The 19,494-nt window shown below is 35.7% G+C and overlaps 2 protein-coding genes across 2 annotated transcripts; one reads left to right on the top strand and one right to left on the bottom strand.

Moving 5' to 3' along the window:
- Positions 1-1,791: 1,791 nt before the first annotated feature.
- LOC124449248 (protein ALP1-like) lies at positions 1,792-2,562 on the bottom strand. Its single transcript, XM_047000188.1, has one exon. It carries the CDS (start codon positions 2,560-2,562, stop codon positions 1,792-1,794), a length of 771 nt encoding a protein of 256 aa, XP_046856144.1.
- A 15,196-nt stretch (positions 2,563-17,758) lies between these two features.
- LOC124449247 lies at positions 17,759-18,982 on the top strand. The gene is made up of 4 exons (XM_047000187.1): positions 17,759-17,779; positions 17,835-18,369; positions 18,465-18,669; positions 18,835-18,982. Exons 1-4 carry the CDS (start codon positions 17,759-17,761, stop codon positions 18,980-18,982), a joined length of 909 nt encoding a protein of 302 aa, XP_046856143.1.
- Positions 18,983-19,494: the final 512 nt, after the last annotated feature.

Genomic DNA, 19,494 nt, shown 5'->3' with positions numbered 1-19,494 from the left:
CTACTGCGGCGTTTGCCAACATTCACGATGAATTACTTGATGAGTTACTATGATTTTGGCACCTGGCACAACATTTACAATTCACATTGGGCACAACAATCATCACTACATTTGACTAAAATTTATCATTTAAAATGACAACTTAGGGCCTGTTCATATGGGGTGGGATAGCCCACCTAGCCGGATAATGACGATGCAGCGAGATCCGACCTTGTAGAGTATTTTATAGGTTTTGCATCTTGTGTTCATATGGAAAGTGAGCCAGCCCGATTAGGTGAGATCTCGGTATGAGGAAGCCAGGATCTCTGTCAAGTGGGATGAAAATATACCATATGAACACAAATTAGTTAGTGTAGCCCAGTGAGCGGGATAAAAACAACACTTTGGAACACATGTGACACGAGTCCCATAAACAAAAATGGCGGAAAATAGTGAGCTTGCTGTCAGTAAACAGACGAAGAAAAGAGCATTTCGTTGGAATTCTGAAATGATTCACAACTTGATAACATGCTTAACTGCTTACAAATCGCAGATGGAATATCAAGCGATTGATTTGGACGCGGACAGACCGGCTCAATATAAAGAATTAAGGAAAGAAATGGCTAAATTGTACAAGGTCGAAGACATTTCGTTGTTTGGTCCAGTGTCTTTAACCTCTCCAATTAATCCATCTGAACACAATGAAAAGAATAAAAAGGAGTTCTTAGCGATGCAAAAGAAGGAGAATTCTCAAATACAAAAGAGTCATCAAAGGATTCAAGAGAAAGTTAAAGAAATTCGACAAAACTTTGCAAAAGCTGTAACTGCTGGCACGAAGAGTGGAAGCGGAAAAATTGTATTTGAGTTTTACAATGAATTGGTTCGTATTTGGGGAGGATATCCCTCCACAGAACCTCTTCCTTTTGGTATCGATGCCGAAAGTTTTATTGAGGAGGAAACATCAAAAAATGTTACCTTGTCAGAACCACTGGAGAATTTAACCAGTCCGTCTACCCAAGATGTTTGCTTAGAAAATGAAAATAACGGAGACAAAGAACCCCGAAATATTTTGAAAAGAAAAGCAGAGAGTCATGTTCCAAAATTAATCGACAACAAGCGGAAACATCTTGAAAAGACATTGTCTGCAGCCCAATGTGACAAGATGTTATTAGATGAGGCCAGAGAAGATATGAAATTCCATAAAGATCTGGCAGCTAGTATGGAGCTCCACTGAATCTTTGCCAATGCTTTGGAAGGAATAAGCTCTATGATGTTGCAACTTGGCAAGAGTATATCTCAGTCAGTTGAAATGTTAGCACAAGCAATGGTACACAGCAGTATGTGCCACAACAACAGCCTGGTGGTGTTAATCACAACATATTTTACCAAAACCAAAGTATGTACCAAACAATGGGGATTCCCCAACCTGTATTTCTACTAAACAACGAGACACAAAATGGAGAAGGAAATCCACAAATTCAAATGAACAACACAGGTTTTAATAATTAATATGCACTTATTTAATATTTTACAGGTCTGGTATTAAACATAAAGTTTTTTTTCTGTTTTTTAAATGTCAGACTTTTGTGCCAGGTAGAATGACATGTATATAATTAGTCAATAAACGTCTGACAATTTCACCTTCTCCATTATTGCAAGAATACACTGGGTCTGGGATGTTGATATTTTCTTCTTCATTTCTTTTTGCTTGATCAATTTGCATGGTTACTAGGTTCTCATTTATATAAGCTGAGTGTTTCTCGCAATAGTTATGCAACACAAAGCAAGCATAAACTATTATTGGTACCTTTTCTAATTTAAGGTCAACCGTTTTGTTAAAACTGCCCATCGTGCTTTCAGGCGGCCAAAAGCACATTCAATAGGATTCCTAGCTGATCTTAACAAATTGTTGAAAATGACTTGCTCATTATTTTCACATGAATCATATTCCTTCATAGAAAAGGGGGTTAGTGGGTAGGGTGGGTCACCAATTAGATAATTTGGAACTTTCTCATACCCTTGCAAAACTGATTGAAAGACTGCTGGCAATTTTCCTTTTCGCAGTTTGTCATTTATTGATGAATTGGCAAACACTTTGGCATCATGAACACTGCCTGGCCAGCGGCATTCAACATCCATGAATGTTCCTCTGTAGTCACATACTGCTTGGACGTTCAAAGAATGAAAACATTTGTTATTATAATAGTCTTGTGGATTTTTTGATGGGCAAATGATTGGTATGTGTGTGCCATCAATGCAACCAAATGCTTGTTGCATGCCAAATTTACACTCAAACTCTGCTACTTTCATTCTCATCTCATCTATGTTTTTTGGAAGATATACATAACTAGGGCCTAGCAATGTTACAATAGCTTTGCATGTTTCAAATACTATGTTTGATGTTGTATTTATTCCAATACCAAAAGCATTCGCCGTCATACATAGAGAACCGCTGTCTTTCAAGAAGTATAACGTAACGCTAATTTCTTTTCGGCTTATAGCCCTTTTGTTTGGACCATTTAGATTTGGAGCGATTGATTGATGCAACACTTCAGTTAGTTCTGTAAAGGCTTCCTTGGACATTCAAAAGTTCTTTTTCCATGTCTCCTGGGGGGCTATACCATACAGCATGTTTTGCCACCATTGATCAGTACGGCCAAATTGCTCATTGCCACTGAACTATATATGTTTAGTTTTTAAATATACCGAAACCATTTCAAAACATATGCGTGCTTGAGTACTGTGTTGTATTTCATGACAAAACCTTGGAAATTATGTACAATGCATATTGAAAACAATGATTTGTAAAGTGACTATTAAGTCAGTTCAGCCTATATTTCAACAACCGTTCCAAACAGTTAAACAAAAACATAAAAGATGAAAGTATGAATATCATTAAAAAGATATAACAAAAAAGATTAACTAATATTTTTGTCTAATAAGTCAGTTTACATTTTTGTTGATAATGACTTGCAAATCTTGGAATGTTGAAAAGTTATAAAATTCATACATCATCAAACAATGGTAACAGTTCACAGTCAACCTCCTGCTCTTCTTTGCCCTCTCGGTTTGTGTTTTGGTTTCGTTCTTCATCAAGCTGGTACATGTTTTCCGTTGTGAACAGCTGAAACATTCTTTCTGTCACTATGAATTCTTTGCAACATTTGGACTGGAAATAGAGAGTTGTTCGATTCGTGTCAACGCATCCAGCGTCTTAGAAGACATTCGGTTGCGAAGCTTATTCTCTATAAATGTCACAGTACTAAATAAACGCTCAACGATAGCATTACTAATTGGCACTGACAAACAAGACAGTCCATAGTTTGCTAAAGTTGCAAACTTTGCATCTTCAAGATCAGATCTTTGCATTTGTCGGCCAAAAAGATTCGGTATCAGTTGGAATGATACCCCCAGATAGCTGTTCCTTCCAGTTAATGTGAATCATTTGCCGGTATTCTTCAATTTTGTCACTGTCCTCTCCCATCAGGTGCTGGTACGGTAGCTTTCCAAAATCCACTCGTCGAACTTGGTTGGGAACTACATCTGGGGTGAGTGCAACAAGCTCTGAAAACACATTTTTTTGATCAGGAAGACGTGCCTCTACCTGAGAAATACAAGTCATCAGCATTTTGAGACAGCGTTGTTTTACAGCCAGCAGGGTGTTCTCGTTGTTGCTGTCGTTCTTTTGCAGAGGATTGAACTCGGCCATAAATTTACTTCCAAAACCAATTTGGTGCAGAGTTTTCTTATTACCGCGGTTATCATACACTCTTGATTTCATTGTGCGATGGTGAAGATCAAGCTCTCTCAACACTTTGTCAGGACTGGACTTGCTCGACTGGAAAAGTGCATTTATTCGTTCAAACTCAATAAGCACTGGAAGCGCAAATGTAAGATACAAGTGGTTAACATTATCTTGTACCATGCGGAGGAGCTCTCTTGCCTTGTACCTTTGGGATGGCATCAACTTTTGACTCTCAGTGGTGATGTTTTCATAATATTTTTGCAGAACGTCCCAATTCTTGTAAATTGCTGAAATAACTTTGCCTCTTGAAAGCTAACGCGTACTACAGAACTTCACAAATGGCATCGTAGTTCCTGAAAAACCGATAAATCCTGTGCTATCATTCAATTCATTGTGCAACGCTTTATACTCATCACGGCGAATTGTGCTCTGCGAAAACCAAGCAGGAATTTCCTCTAAAAGATATGAAAGGTTACTGGGCAGCTTGTTGAAACCATGCTGAACACATAAGGCCAACGAATGGCAAATGCACTTCATAAGTATACAACTTGGGTTAATTTGTTTGATTCTGGACCACACTGAGTTATGCTGCCCAACCATTACACTGGCACCATCGCATCCAAATCCCACACAATTCTTCAAATATAAACAGTACCAGTCCAGTGTTTTCTTCATGGCATTAAAAATCAGCTCCCCAGTTGCAAAAGACATTGGAACAATTTCAAGTAAGCAGTCAGTTACTTTGCACTGTTTATCACTGAAGTAATGAATAATAATTGCCAGATCCTTAGCGACTGATATATCCGTCGCTTCGTCCACAATTAAAGAAAAATGCTTTCCTTCAACATCTTTTTTGAGATCTTCCTTTAAAGCTGGACCTACGACTTCGGTGATGATCTTCGTGCATTTGGTGCGGTGCAATCTAATATGTTCCAAATCACTTTTTTGCCATATTTTGCCAATATCTCACCAAAATGATCTGTCCGGATGGATCCATGGCAAGCTGTCTGAACAGCGATCATAATCTCGGACTCCTGTTAGGCACGTTTTGATGTTGAACTGGTTGATGGAAAGAAAGTTGTCAACGGCCGTGAAAAAGAACTTCTAGATACAAAAGAGCGATGAATATCACTTTTTTCGTGGGTCGCCAGAGCATCTCGCTTAGCCTGTAACAAGCGACAGCAAAGTTTACAATATGCTTTGTCCTTATTATTAGGTGCTTCAGATACCCAGCTAAAATCTTTTTCCCAATTGGAATTGTACTTGCGGCCGCTATCGTAACTTGATTTCCATTTTGGCATTTTGAAAATTTTATAACGAAAAAAAGAACGTTCCCAAACAAACAACTCTAAACCTTTAATCACAGCCTGATTTTCACATCTGTTAATACTAAGTAAATGTTTGTTATACAAACAAAGCACAAATAGGACATGAAATATGATATATTGATATGTTTCACGAATACTGCACGTGAATTAGCACGTGATACGCCATTAACTAGAATCGAACATTGAACTATTGAACAGCAGAACTACCGATTGAGAATTAGGCGTGTTTCGTGAAATAGGAAACAAGTTATTTTGCAAGAATGACATTAAACATTAATTAGAAAACTATGAGTGTATCATGCAACAATTAAACATATTTTCATGTGAAAATGCAACAGAGCTGAATATTGAATAACAAATCAGGCCGAGGAAGAGCATAAGTACTGGGTACAACCACAACAGTACTCATCTGATACGTCATTATCAGTCAATTACGAGTAATATAATTAATAATAAAATTTCATGACATCAAAATTTGAAAAGGCCAAAATAGGCCAAAATCGATTTGGCCAGCTAGCTTTAGTTTTCCCGGCCAAACAGGTTTCAAAAAGGCCAAATTTCAGTTATTTGGCCGATAAAAGGCCAAACTGGCAACCCTGGTTCAAATGTGGTGATGAACTTCCTAATGATTGTGAAGTTGATAATGGTGCCAAATTCACAGAAGTTGTCGCGAACATTCAATTTGCCGTGGGATTCTATTTTGTCACTGGATTTTATTTTGCCATGGCCTTTTATTTTGCCGTTTTATTTGTGTCTTTTATTTATCATCAATTCAGAAAATTTGATGTGTATAAAAAAAAGTTTGCTGTTTTTTAAGTGTTTTGTTACTGTCTTTGATTTGATGTTGTTGTTGTTTCCTTAAACTTTTGCCATGACACTTGTGGGCCACCGTACACCTCCGAAGGGATTGTTTATATTTGCGAATTGAGTAATTCAGAGAAATCAAACAGTCGGGGTTTGAGGATGTATTTCAACAATAATATGAAGATAGCGTGTTTAATATGGAGAGGAGACAACCAAGCCAACGAAGAGATATAGACACACACGAGGAACATCTATCGACTTTAGCGAAGGAAACTGTGACGAAAGTAGCGACCTTAAAATCCGTATTGCAGAAATTAGCTTATTTTATTCGAGCTACAGTCGGTATTATAAACGGACATTCGAAAGAAGCGTTGATACGACAACAAACAACATTAAAGTAAACGAAGTTTATAGCTTAATTGAGGAGATATAGTGCCTGAAAATTGATGCAGGCAATTTTGACGAATGCGCAGATGAATCGACGAGTGGATGTAAAGAGAAAATAAGCGAATATGAAGCTGCGCTAGATCAATTGAGTGGGCAACTGTTGCACTTCAAAGAAAATAAACAGGAAAGCAAAGTACAAGAAAGATTTCAACGTGAAGCGGAAGCACGAGCTCAGACGTAGAATAAATAATACATAGAAGGGCAACTCGTGTCTGTAACATTTGATGTAAGTGTATGACGTGCCAAACATGTCTTCATTACCCTTTTAGCGATACGTCCACGCATAATTACAAATATTCCAAACAATTTACATTTTTTAAGTTCAACGTACATATATTTACACTTTATTTCATACATTCCGATTGCATTTACAAATATTCTGATCACTATTTACAAATATTCTGATCACTATTCACAAATTTTCTGATCGCTATTTCCAAATATTCCGTTTAAAATTTCCTAATATTCCCTATTCAAACTTCCAATTATTCTGATCGCAGTTACCAGTATTCTGATCGCATTTACAAATATTCTGATCACTATTTACAAATATGTACCTCACAAGAATACATCGCGTGATGTTACTTGAATTTAATGTACTTATCTGATTGAGCAAGATGGTGGAGAGTTTAGCTGAGGCATGTCTACAGGCCGTCAAAGCGTTGCGTTCGTTGCAAAGTATTACAAGCGACGATATAAGTAGAGTGGCTTCATAAACATCTGCAGACCCTTCTGCTACATCATAATGTAAACAATTTTCAGCTTCAATGACCTATCTCTAGCAGAAAGGTATCGTCCAGGAAGAGATGTAGAAATCCTGATCTAGGAAAACGAGGAACACCTTATAGAGATCTTGTAATTATCCCAAATCCATATACAAAGAAAGTGCCTACACATTACGCAAGGGTTGCCCTTGAAAAGAGCAAACTAGTTTTGTCTGCATATCCTTTTGACAGATCATGGGAACGCTGTAACGTTTAAGTCAAACATTTGTAAATAGATTCCTGGGGAATGTATGCTTTTTGAATATGTTAAAGTAAGTTAAAGGCAGTTAACGATTGTTAATAGTTTTAGAAATATTTTTTGTTACAATTGTTTTGTTCTATTCATTGGAAAATCAAGGATTGTTACCTTTCAAAAACACCTCTATGCAAGATGATAGTACTTACCAGAAAAAATATTTCATAACCAGGGGCGGATCTAGGATTTTTCAAACATCAGTCATAAAACGTCAAAGGCGCTACGCACTTGGGGGGGTCTGAGGCATTCTCCCCTGAGAAATTTTGAATTTCAGAGCCTTGAAAATGCCATTTTCAGCATTTTAGAGCAAAACAAAATGTATTTTGTGGGTATCGTTTTTGCATGAAAACAATACATTTTGCTTACGTTTTTTTCAAAAAAAAATTGAAGTGAACAATACTTGAATGTTTTGCCAAATATTTAGGCTCATTATCATGCCAAATATATGGCTCATTCATATGTCTAGGAGCGTAAGATTTATTTTACAATAATGCTATTCAAAACAGATATAGTCTTTAAAATTTCTACCAAGTTGTCAGGCATAGACCCCCCTAGAGACCCCCATTCAAACCTCTATGTAATGAATTTAGTTAAGTTAGAAATTTGGTACTACAAGTGACAGTTCATAGATATAGAAAAGCTCAGACTTCAAACCATGCAAGTTTATTGTAACCCTTTACCCATCTCCACGTACAGTGCAATCAAATTCACCTTTTGAGAAAAAACTCAAAATTTTTTCTGCCAAGGATTAAGCAAAACTTATCAGAGTGAATGTTTGCAATTAAGGACAGCGTAATCCCATTAATGTTTCTTAGGCATTTCACTAGACTGTTATCTTCTGTAAGTATATGCAAGGTGTGCTATATAGCAATCACTAGTAGCATTGTATTTGCAAATACAAACAGAATGTAACCAACATGTCTTTATTTATATAATTACATGAATGAAAGAATGTTTTATGAAGTGCGGTGTTTGAAATTAAATGTAGATATGATCTTTGCACTTTGTTGGACAGTTTAAGCAATTGTCTCACGAACCTGAAAATTCAGGTGACTCAACAGGATTCGAACCCATGACCTCCACAGTGCCGGTGCAGTGCTCTGAGCTATAAAGTCACACAGTGGTGAGCAGTTCAATTTTTGTTGGGTTCATGTTTCAAACACCACACTGCATAAAACATTCTTTCGTATGACATTCCTTTCACAAGAAAACATGAACCCAACAAAAATTGACCTGCTCACCACTGTGTGACTTTATAGCTTAATTGGTCAGAGCACTGCACCGGCACCGCAGAGGTCATGGGTTCCAATCCCGTTGAGTCACCTGAATTTTTCAGGTTCATGAGACAATTGCTTAAATTGTCCAACAAAGTGCGAAGATCATATCTACATTTAATTACATCAATGTTAAAATCGGTTCATGTGTCATGCTTACTGGTTATGATAAATATCTTTTCATATGATCAAAGCTCGTTTAAATGTAAATCTGAAATAATTTAGTTTAGAAATTATAATGATCATCAGAAAAATTACCTAGTGATCATGAAAAATACTTTGCTGTTTTGCCAAATTTCAAGGTTTATCTGCATATACAGGAACACATTTTTACTTTGTAGAAAATGCTTTTCATACATCAATAGCCCTTTGGAATTTATGGCAAACAATCTGGCATGAGCCGTAGATTAACAGACCTTTACATCTCTACATGAGGTGTTCAGTTAGAAAAGGGGGCAATATGTGACATGGGACAACATTTCATGTATGTGAAATACTCAGGTTAAAAACCATTCCAGTCAAATTGTCAAAATAAAAAGCTTCATGGATCAGAAGACTCAAAATCACAGGTTATAGTAAACAGCTTCTCATGTAATCAATGTTAGTTTTCTCAAATCTTAAACAATATGTAGTATAACTGTCCAATGATTGAATGATCAATGATCATAAACTGAAAAACCCCAAACATTTGTTTATGATAAAGTAAATAATAGTATGGCGCCTTATGGCTACAGATTTTTTGTCCATTGAAATATATTTGCAGGAATGTAGGATTTCGCTGCCGTATAACGGCCACGATTCCCAAGCACTAAAGAAATCATAGCTAAAAGTCCTTTGGCAACAACAATTTTAGAAGCATCAATCTGCTTACCATACGCCATATTGACATAAATCGCATCACACACTCGCATAATTGACTTTGATATATTACATTCATGCATACACTTCACTTGTCCTTTACTTACTATTTTGGATGTAAAATTTCTGCCGATAAAACTCAAAACAATGTTGGCTTTCTTTTGAACATCAATGACTGAAATGTCGCTCGCGAGATCGTCTTTGCCAAGCATTTACAATTTATCCATAAATTTTTCACCCTCTTGAAAAAATTCACAGTTTGGACAGCAGCATTCATGTCAATATATGAATTTGTAAAAGATTTCCATAAATTCCATCTGATTGTAGTTTAGTTTCTATCGTGCTTATAAAAATTACTATGAAACGATCAAACATTCAATTCACACAGTGAGCTTGACTATGTTAGTTCAGTTGGCTATCAGTCGAAATCTGTCAAACCAATCACAATAAAACAAAAATTCAAATGAACCAATTGTAAGATAGCAATTAGACTCCTTTATACGTCCGGCCACCCCTCTTATCAGTCGAGACTATTCCAGACTGTCCACTGATCTGGCCATTGACCAATAAAATAAGCGTTTTTGGCGTTCATAGACTCCTTTATCCGTCGAACCAGTCAAGCCACCCCGCTGTAGATGCATAAGCGGCAAAAAGTTGTTAACGACAACAACAAAGTTGCCACAAATATGGCCGTTAACAACAGTAACTATAATTACGAAGGGAACGTCCCTGAACATATTGATCAAACACAATGACCCTCTGGTAGAAGAAATTGCTCAAGGCTATGAACGATGAAAAAACCGCACCAAAAATGTCAGAACAACTGGCAAAATTATAAATTCTCATTGGTTGACTAAGCTGGGAGATGAAAGTCTTCGAGAGACTTGATCCTTACGTCCAATTAACTGTGACCGACTCATCACACCAAAAGTCAACCCAGAAATCTGGGGGCGTCTCAACAGAGAAACACCTAACAAAGACCTAAAACTGTCCTATTTGCAGAGTAACCTAACAATGGTTGGTAGTATTTTCTCGCAGACAACAGATATGCTGTTGATGGCTCGGGTAGAAAACAACAATGTAGACATTGAAAGCCTGATTCGCAGAAACATAGACGCCCTTGCTATCATGGGCCATATCAGTTATAATTTGGCTCAAAGAAGACACGATGTTATTTGCGAGCAATCAACAGGGAGTACGCCACATTGTGCGCTTCACATATGCCAGTAACCATTCTGCTCAGTTTCTGCACAGACGCCATTACTCCTCATATCAAGCTACAACTTAAATGGGCCAACAAAAGCCTTTATCATGGAAACAGCCACATCAGGGTGGCAAACCACAATACAGGAAAAAATACAGACATCGTTTCAACCAAAATCATCTGGTGGATCAGCACAAACAAAAGCGATAAATATTTAGACAAAATTGAAGGTAAGCAATTACAATAATCTTTATTGTTAGCTTACTTAAAGATTAAGTTAAAACGTTTAAAGCAGGCATATTAGCTGCCTATGTTTCAGAATGGTTGGCTTTAACCTCTGATGCAGAAATACTAGAGACCTTGACTGGTCAGAAAATTGAATTTTCTGCAATTCCTTCACAGGCAACACCTATGCAAAATGTAAAACTTACAGAGGTACAAACCAAACTGATAGATCTTGAAATTGAGACACTCTTTAACAAGGTGGCTATCGTACAATGTACTTGTAAAAAGGAGATTTCATTTCTCCCATTTTTTCCAGTCCAAAAAAGGATGGCACTCTTCGTGTGCTTTTAAACTTGAAATCATTGAATAAATCTATTACTTAGTACCATTTTAAAATGGAAACGATACAATCAGCAATAAGGTCCATAATTCCAAGCTGCTGCATGGCCTTCGTAGACCTAAAAGATGCGTATTACTTTGTACCAATCCATGCTGAATACCATAAATATTTAAATCTCAATGGGAAGGGAAGCTATTCAAGTTTATTTGTTTTTCTAATGGAATAGCATTATGTCCTTGGAAATTCACTAAATTACTAAAACCAGTTTTTGCACTCCTAAGGAAACAAGGACATACATCAGTTGGCTTCATTGATGACTCTTGGTTAAAATCAATGACTTATGATGATTGTATTAACAACATTATAGCTACTTTAAGTTTGTTTGACAAGCTGGGATTTACTGTGCACCCAGTTAAGTCAATTCTTATCCCTACAAAACTCATTGTTTTTTGGGGCGTTTTCCTTTACCCCTCAAAATGTGTGTGTCATTAACTTCTGAAAGAGTGCAAAAAGTAATTAATACTTGTAACAAATCTCTTAAAACAGATTGTCCCATCATAAGACAAGTAACCCAAGTTCTTGGTCTTATAACCCCCCTTCCGGGTGTAATGTATGGCCCACTTCACTATAGATATTTGGAGATGGACAAAACTAATGCTCTTAAAGGAAACAAAGAGAATTTTAACAAGAAATGTCAATCTCATATGAATCTAAACTAGATTTACAATGGTGGATAACATCTGTGCCAGATGCCTATAACCCAATAAGTCATGAAGAGATTGAAGTCACTCTCTCCATACAACAACATAGACAATACAACAACAGGTGGTAACTGGTCACCTGCTGAAAAGGAAAATGATAAAAATTATCAGGAAATACTAGCAGCATTCTTGGCACTGCAATCTTTTTCCTTTGCACTTGCAGGGAAACATGTCAGAGTACTAAGAGATTACACAACTGCAGTTAGCTCTATTACCAACATGGGCACATGTCACTCAAAAGCTAATAATGCATTAGTGAGGGAAATCTGGGGATGGTGTATAAATAACAATGTTTGGCTAACTGCAGCCCACATTCCGGGAAAGAAGAATTGTAATTTATATAAATTATTAAATTTCACTTATTGTTGTGCACGTACTAATCGTGCTGTAACCCATGAGTATTAAGGATGAAAAGAAGCATATTGCAGTTTAAAGAAAATTTTAAATAAAATATATAAAAAAATGAATTTTGATTATCCCCGATTTAAATCTGAATGTGGAATTATTGCATTTGATTTTTTGGGTCAAAATACGAGTGATTTTGGATTTGATATTAATAACTGCATCACATATGCTTATATTTTTGGGGGAGTTTAGAAATCAAATTAATTATTGATATAAAATACCCATATATTTTGAATATTGATTTTAATTTCATTATTGTTGTGTATTCAACATGAGAAGAACAAAAAAATTATATAAATTAAAAAGAAAAAATAGAAAAGTAATTGATGTTGATTTTCCCTTAAAAAACAAATTATACTCATTGATTCAGTAATAAATCCTAATTATCTATAATGGATGATATATTAAATAAAGAAAATGTAAATGAAGAAGGAAAATATGATATGGAAAAGGAAGATAATTTTCAAGAAAATGTAGAAGAAATTGATAAAGATAAAAAAATTTAATTAAAGAAAAATAATGGGGAATATTTTGATTTTCAAAATAATTTTGACAAATTGACTGAAGAAAAATTTGATACTGATGATGATAATTATGATGATGATAATGATGAGGATAATGAGGTAGAAAATATTATAAATGAAAAGGTTTTAAAAGCAATTGTCAAATTAGTTGAATTTTTAAAACAAAAACAAAGTGAAAAAAATTATTTATTAATTCTAGAGTAGAAAATAGAATAAAATTTATTAAAAATAAAAATATATTTAACAATTTGATTTTTATTTTGAAAAATATTTATTAGAAGTTTAAAACAAAAACATAGTGATAATATAAACATTTATTATGTGAAGATGTTCAAACAGGATATCTATTAGAAGATGCTTATAACATAATTATTAGTAATAGTAAACAATAGTGTTGAGAAATTTGGTCTTGTCGACACAAGTGAAATAAATAAATTATTGGCAGAATTGAAGAGAAGATGTGAAGAAGATGATTGGTTTAATGGAATAACTAACAATACAAAAAGACATGAAGTAATAAAGCATATAATGTATTAAAAAAATAAAGAAAAGGGAATTTAATTAATTTTTTGAATAAAGTGGATGATTTAAAAAGTGCAGAAAACGAGAAAGTTGTAGATACAAATGATATAATGGATGATGGGGATACTTTAAATATAGATGGTGGTGGTACTTCCTTTAAAACACCAATAATAATGAGGGGTTCAAAAGCACAACATTACAATTTAATTTCAAGATTTTTCAATAATTATGGTATAAACAAAAAAGAGTTAAAAATAAATGGGAAAAAACTTAATTTTACCTACTTTGATTTAGTAAATGATTTAATATCTAATAGAAAAACATAAAATCTCAAAGAACATGAAATAAGATCTATTTTACTTGAGTTAAAAAGAAAAGGAATGCCAATTTCATAGAATGTTTTTTCCAAGGATTAAAAAAGTTTATGAACAAAAATGTAGGAATGAGAAGAAAAATACTCAAATATGTTGTAGTTATAAAAATATATTTAAAAAATAAATTATCTAAAATATGTTTGTAAATGTAGATCGTCCAGGTTGGTATAGTCCTCAGAAGGACTGTTTTTGTTGTTGTTGACTGACATTTCGACAACCTTAGCAGTAGTAGTCATTTTCAGAGTCAAATGACGAGTAAACGTCAGGTTAGCCATATTTGTTTTCTGGTTCTTACTTCATTGTACTGTGTGTACAGGAAATGTGTATTGTCATTGTGAATTAGTGTGAAGTGAAATATTTTTATTTTTAAGCTGGATTTCCACTTCCCGGTAAGGACGGTAACGGTAAACGGTAAACGGTACACATGAAGGAAATTCTCCGTTTATTAATTTCCTCTTGTTTTGGCGGACATTTTAAAACAGATGCGCATCATCATGGCTAAACTTAGAACAAAAACATTAATGATGCTGTTGCTATTGAAAAGAAGAATGCAACTGCGAAAAAAATACAAAAAGAGAATGTGGGTTCGAAGAATATTTCAGGAAAGAAAGCAAAAAGGAGAGTTTCACCTTGTAGAAGAGATGAGACTTTTTGATAGGGAATACTACTTCAAATACTTCAGGTTGTCCGTATCCCAGTTCGAAGAACTTTTGCAGCTTGTTGCTCCTAAAATCGCCAAGTGCAGTGAAAAAGAGAACCAATATCTCCGAGTGAGCGGCTCTCAGTTACTCTAAGATACTTGGTCACTGGAAACTCACGCTTCGCTGTCAAGCAATTTCCGTATACATCCTACAACTATCAGCCGTGTTATAAGAGAGACCACGGCAGCTATTTGGGATGTTCTTTCACCCATTTACGTTAAGTGTCCCGAAAGTGAAGTCGAATGGATGAACATTGCGAAAGATTTTAATCGCAAATGGAATTTTCCACATTGCTTGGGGGCAATTGATGGCAAGCATATAGTCATGCAAGCTCCAGCAAGATCAGGGTCGAGTTTCTTTAATTATAAAAACTCACTCAATTGTTCTTTAGCAGTGTGCGATGCACAATACGGTTCACCCTCGTAGATATCGGAGACTCGGGCAGAAATAGTGATGGAGGCGTTTTTTCTAGTAGTAATCTAGGATATGCAATAGAACATGATCTTTTGCATCTACCCAGAAATGAGAAGATACCTGGATCAGAAAACAAATTTCCTTATGTTTTTGTTGGGGACGAGGCATTCCGTTTGTCTGAGCAACTGATGAAACCCAACCCGCGCGAGGTACTCTCTTTGAAAGAGAGGATTTATAACTATCGTTTGTCTAGAGCTAGGAGGGTCATTGAAAACTCATTTGGCATAGCTGCTGCACGTTTCTGAATTTGGCGACGCCCCATTATTGGTAAAGTTGACTTGGTCGTTTGTACAACAAAAGCGGTTGTGGCATTGCATAATTACTTGATGCATGGCAAATCTTTTGAGGCAAGTAGGTACTGTCCTCCAGGTTTTGCAGATACCAAAAACAGCTATGGATTTAAAAAAGGAGCCTGGCGCAACGAAGTAGAAGCATTTCATAGCACAGCTGGGTTGGCTGACATTCAACAACTTGGTTCTAATAATTACAGTAAAATAGCCAAGAGAATACGAGAAAATTTTTGTGATTATTTCATGTCTGAGGCAGGGCAAGTACCATGGCAATTGAAGCATGTCACAGCAACACATGAATAATACAAGTTATCTTTAACTGGGTTTGACAATTGTTGGAGCATTCATTAATGAAACATGTACATATGAGTAAAGTAGAACATATATAATGTGCAGAAAGTTTGTAATTTCTTAAGTTTTAAGTATGCTAGTTTTCTAATAAACTTGTATAAAAATACCCACATATAACCAGAATTTTAATGCTCTAATCGTGCATTTATAATTACAATTACAGTTGCTTTTTTCTGAAGGCTCTAATAAGGCCTTCAGAAAAAGCAACTGTAATTATAAATGACAAAACAACAAGCATCAGTTGAAAACCAATTTACCTTCAACAAAACACACTAGAATTAAATAAAACAAGAACTTAAACATCAAAATGGTATTTACAGTTCCAGTTAATGCAGTAATATAGCATGCAGTTAATCATTCATCATCAATGTCAAAGCTCATTAATACCTCTAAAAGTTTGATTCTAGCTCTCTTGTTCTTCTTAGATGAGAGTTGTTTTAAATGTGCCACCAGACTTTTACAAAAAAGTAAATCAGAATCATTTGTGTCTTCACCAGATTTATTAATGTCTTTGACTATTGCTGCAGTAAGAGCTGCATTCAAAGGGTCATCATCTTCTTTTCGTTTTCGAGTTTTTGTTGAGGCTGCTATGATTTCTGAGGATGGTTTGGGCTTGGGTGATGGATTTCTCATTCCAGGTGCAGCAATTGCTATTTCATTGGAACTGCCTGAGGATACTTGAGTTAAATCAAATGGTGACGATGATCGACTATCTGATAGTCTGGGTACATTCACATTGCTTGTTGATTTTCTATTAGAAACACTATCTCTAAGGAAACTCAATTCAACAAAGAAGGCACATGTGGGTAACTTTTTTGCTTCTGCTCCAGATCGTGATTCCAATTCTCTCTTTTTCAGACACTTTCGAACTTTTCTCTTAACCTTTTGAACTCATTTTCTGCTTCAATTGCTGAAAACATATGGGTAAAATAACTAATTGTTGTCAAAAGCATACCAAGTCACAAATTTAAAAGAAAGCACAACACAACATGTGGTGTGCAATACTCATAATATTTTACACATCTGGTTTAATAGCAAAAATAAAAGCATCTGCAAATGAGTTTATGAACAAAATATCAATATCATCTAAGTTTTGCTATGGACTTTACATAACTAGGACAAAACTAACAATATGGTTTTTTAGATGTAATGCTAGGTATGCAAACACACAGGTATAAACACATGAAATGGCATGTAACAAAGTAAAAACATGAGAGATTTCATTTCTGGTTACCACAATAAACATGATAAGCTTCCTGCTTGTCATTTGTCAAAGGATGCTTTGTCATTGATGCATATTTAGAGACTGTACCTTGCACATGGAGTTGCTCTGAAATTTTTAACCATGCTTGTTTCTTCATAACACTGTTCTTCAACCCTTTGGACTTCAAATCCCATAGGCAAGGATAATTCCTCACTTCATCAATCAAATTACTACTGAAGTGATTCTGACTTTGTAAAGAGTACTCGCTCTCTTCGTTATGTCCAAAATTGTCTATCGTATTATCACTGGTTTGGCTAAGCAGTTGCTGCTCCTTGAAACATCTTCAGTCGCCGTCGTCTTCTGCATTATATCTTGATCCAATATATACGTGGATTCTTCAGATCCAGTAAATATTTGGCTACCATAATAATTGACATGCGGATTGCTTCTCTGAAAACTTAATAATTTTGTGAGCATCAATTCAGTATTATCCGCCATCTTGCTACTACCCAGGAGTCAATTTTTGTGGTATAATTTGATTGGCTAAAAAGTGAAACGGTATGAATTCCGCGGAAAAAAGTTGACTTGACTTCAACTTTTAAAATTGGAAAGCAGTACGGTGTGCATACCGTTTTGCGTTTACCGTTTTCCGTCCTTGCCGGGAAGTGGAAATCCAGCTTTAGTTGTGATGAGTGATTTAGGTGTGATGTTTTTAGTTGTAATGTGTGGGTGTCAATTGTGTGTTGTCATTGGCCCTTTTTATACTAGAGACGGATCATCCGTCTGGACGAATCATCCGTCTGACAGATCATCCGTCTAAGTATAAACACGAGACGAACTATCCACACAAAATTCATATAGACGAACGAGACGAACTTGTCAATTCGGCTCGGCAGCAAACGTCTATGGCAGAAAATTCAAATTCAAAATGGCGGCAGAAATGCAATTGGTGAAGTATTTATCTCGAAAAGAAAACTAAATGAAGAGTGGCATTACGAGCAAAGCGTCGTTTCGAAGATGAATTAGCTGATGAGATCGAACTAGCGCTTGCTGCAGCATCATCTGTTATTTTTCTCACTAGAAAACAAAGGAAGGACAGGCGTCCTGATGAGCGCAGGAGAAATACTTGGTGGTCTGAAGGCTATCAGTCTTGGAGTGATGCAGCATTCAAGAGGCGCTTCAGAGTGTCTCGTGCGACGTTTGATTTTCTTCTTAACGAAATTGGTCACGAAATTGTTAAACAACCAACTCGAATGAAACCCCATCCAACAACTCTTGATACACAATTGGCAATTTGTTTGTATCGGTTGGCACATGGAGTTACCTATCTAACAGTAGGAGATTTATTTGGTGTTGCTGCATCAACTGCTTATTGCATCTTCATGGACGTTTGCAAAGTGCTGGTCAAGATCTTGTATGACAGGTTTATTTACCTACCAAAGACAATAGATGAATGGACACACGAACTCCAAGGGTTTCTTGAAAATTGGGAGTTTCCATGTGTTGGGGCATGGGATGGCTTTCATGTATATGTTTCAAGTAGATTGAAGAATTTTATAGTTACAAGAAGCGATATTCTGTTACTAATATGGGGTTTATTGGATATAATAAAAGGTTTATGTTTGCTGCAGTAGGTGCACCTGGCTCAACTCATGATTCAAGGCTTTTAAAGAATTGTGAAGTATACTCAGAAATTGAACATGGCAAAGTGCTGCCAAAAAAATCACAGAACCTACAACCCTATGGAGAAATACCACTTACAACTGTTGGTGATTCAGCCTTTCCATCCCACTCGTGGTTGCTTAAGCCATACAAAGAAGGAATCGAGAACCCCAAAAGGTACTTCAACAGGAGGCTTTGTTCTGCCCGAGTTGTGTCCAAGCATGCATATGGGATGCTTAAAGGTAGATGGCAAATCTTGTACAAGAAGACAGAATGTCATTTGGATAATATTCAAATATTAATCATGACTTGCATTTTGCTACATAACATTTGCATTGACAGAAATGATCCATGTAAGCCCAGATGGCGCCTTGAAGTAAACCAGCTCAATCTCATTCGTGGATCTGGCCAAGCAACAAATGCAGCTGAAGATGTAAGATGCATGATATCTAATTGGCTATGGACATTGCGGCAAGAAAGAGCCATATAAATTATGAATAAGTTTTAATAGTTTACTAGTTTAGCAATTTTTGCTTTTGTGTTTCATAAAAATCTGTTGTTGTTACAACATAAGTCATCTTCTAATATGCATTTTCCTCAGTGAGGTGCATCACTAACCAAACTGTCTTTCAAGCATTTGGCTATTTCTCATCTGCCAGTAGTTTGTGGCCAGAGAGACTGTTACAAATGTTAACTCTCACACAGAGAACAAACCTAACCAGAATAAAACATATACTTGTATTTAGCTGGAAAACTCAGGGGAAAATTAACATTTAGTGTAAGACTCACGTTTATTGATGAAGTTAAATACCTATACAATATACTTGTAAATTTGTTGTAAATTTGTTTCCTTCAAAAAAAAAATTTCATTTTAATCAATGATACATCTGGCATTCTGATTTGTGTACAATGTATACATTGTACACAAATATACTGGAATGTGTTCACTTAATGGAAAAAATATCAATATTTTTTGTATTACATGAAAACAGAAAAAATATC

This window comes from Xenia sp. Carnegie-2017, unplaced genomic scaffold, assembly GCF_021976095.1.
Source record: "Xenia sp. Carnegie-2017 unplaced genomic scaffold, XeniaSp_v1 HiC_scaffold_23, whole genome shotgun sequence".
NCBI lineage: Eukaryota > Metazoa > Cnidaria > Anthozoa > Malacalcyonacea > Xeniidae > Xenia > Xenia sp. Carnegie-2017.
The sequence above is the reverse complement of the archived record's forward strand: the minus strand, read 5'-3'. Positions and strand labels throughout refer to the sequence as shown.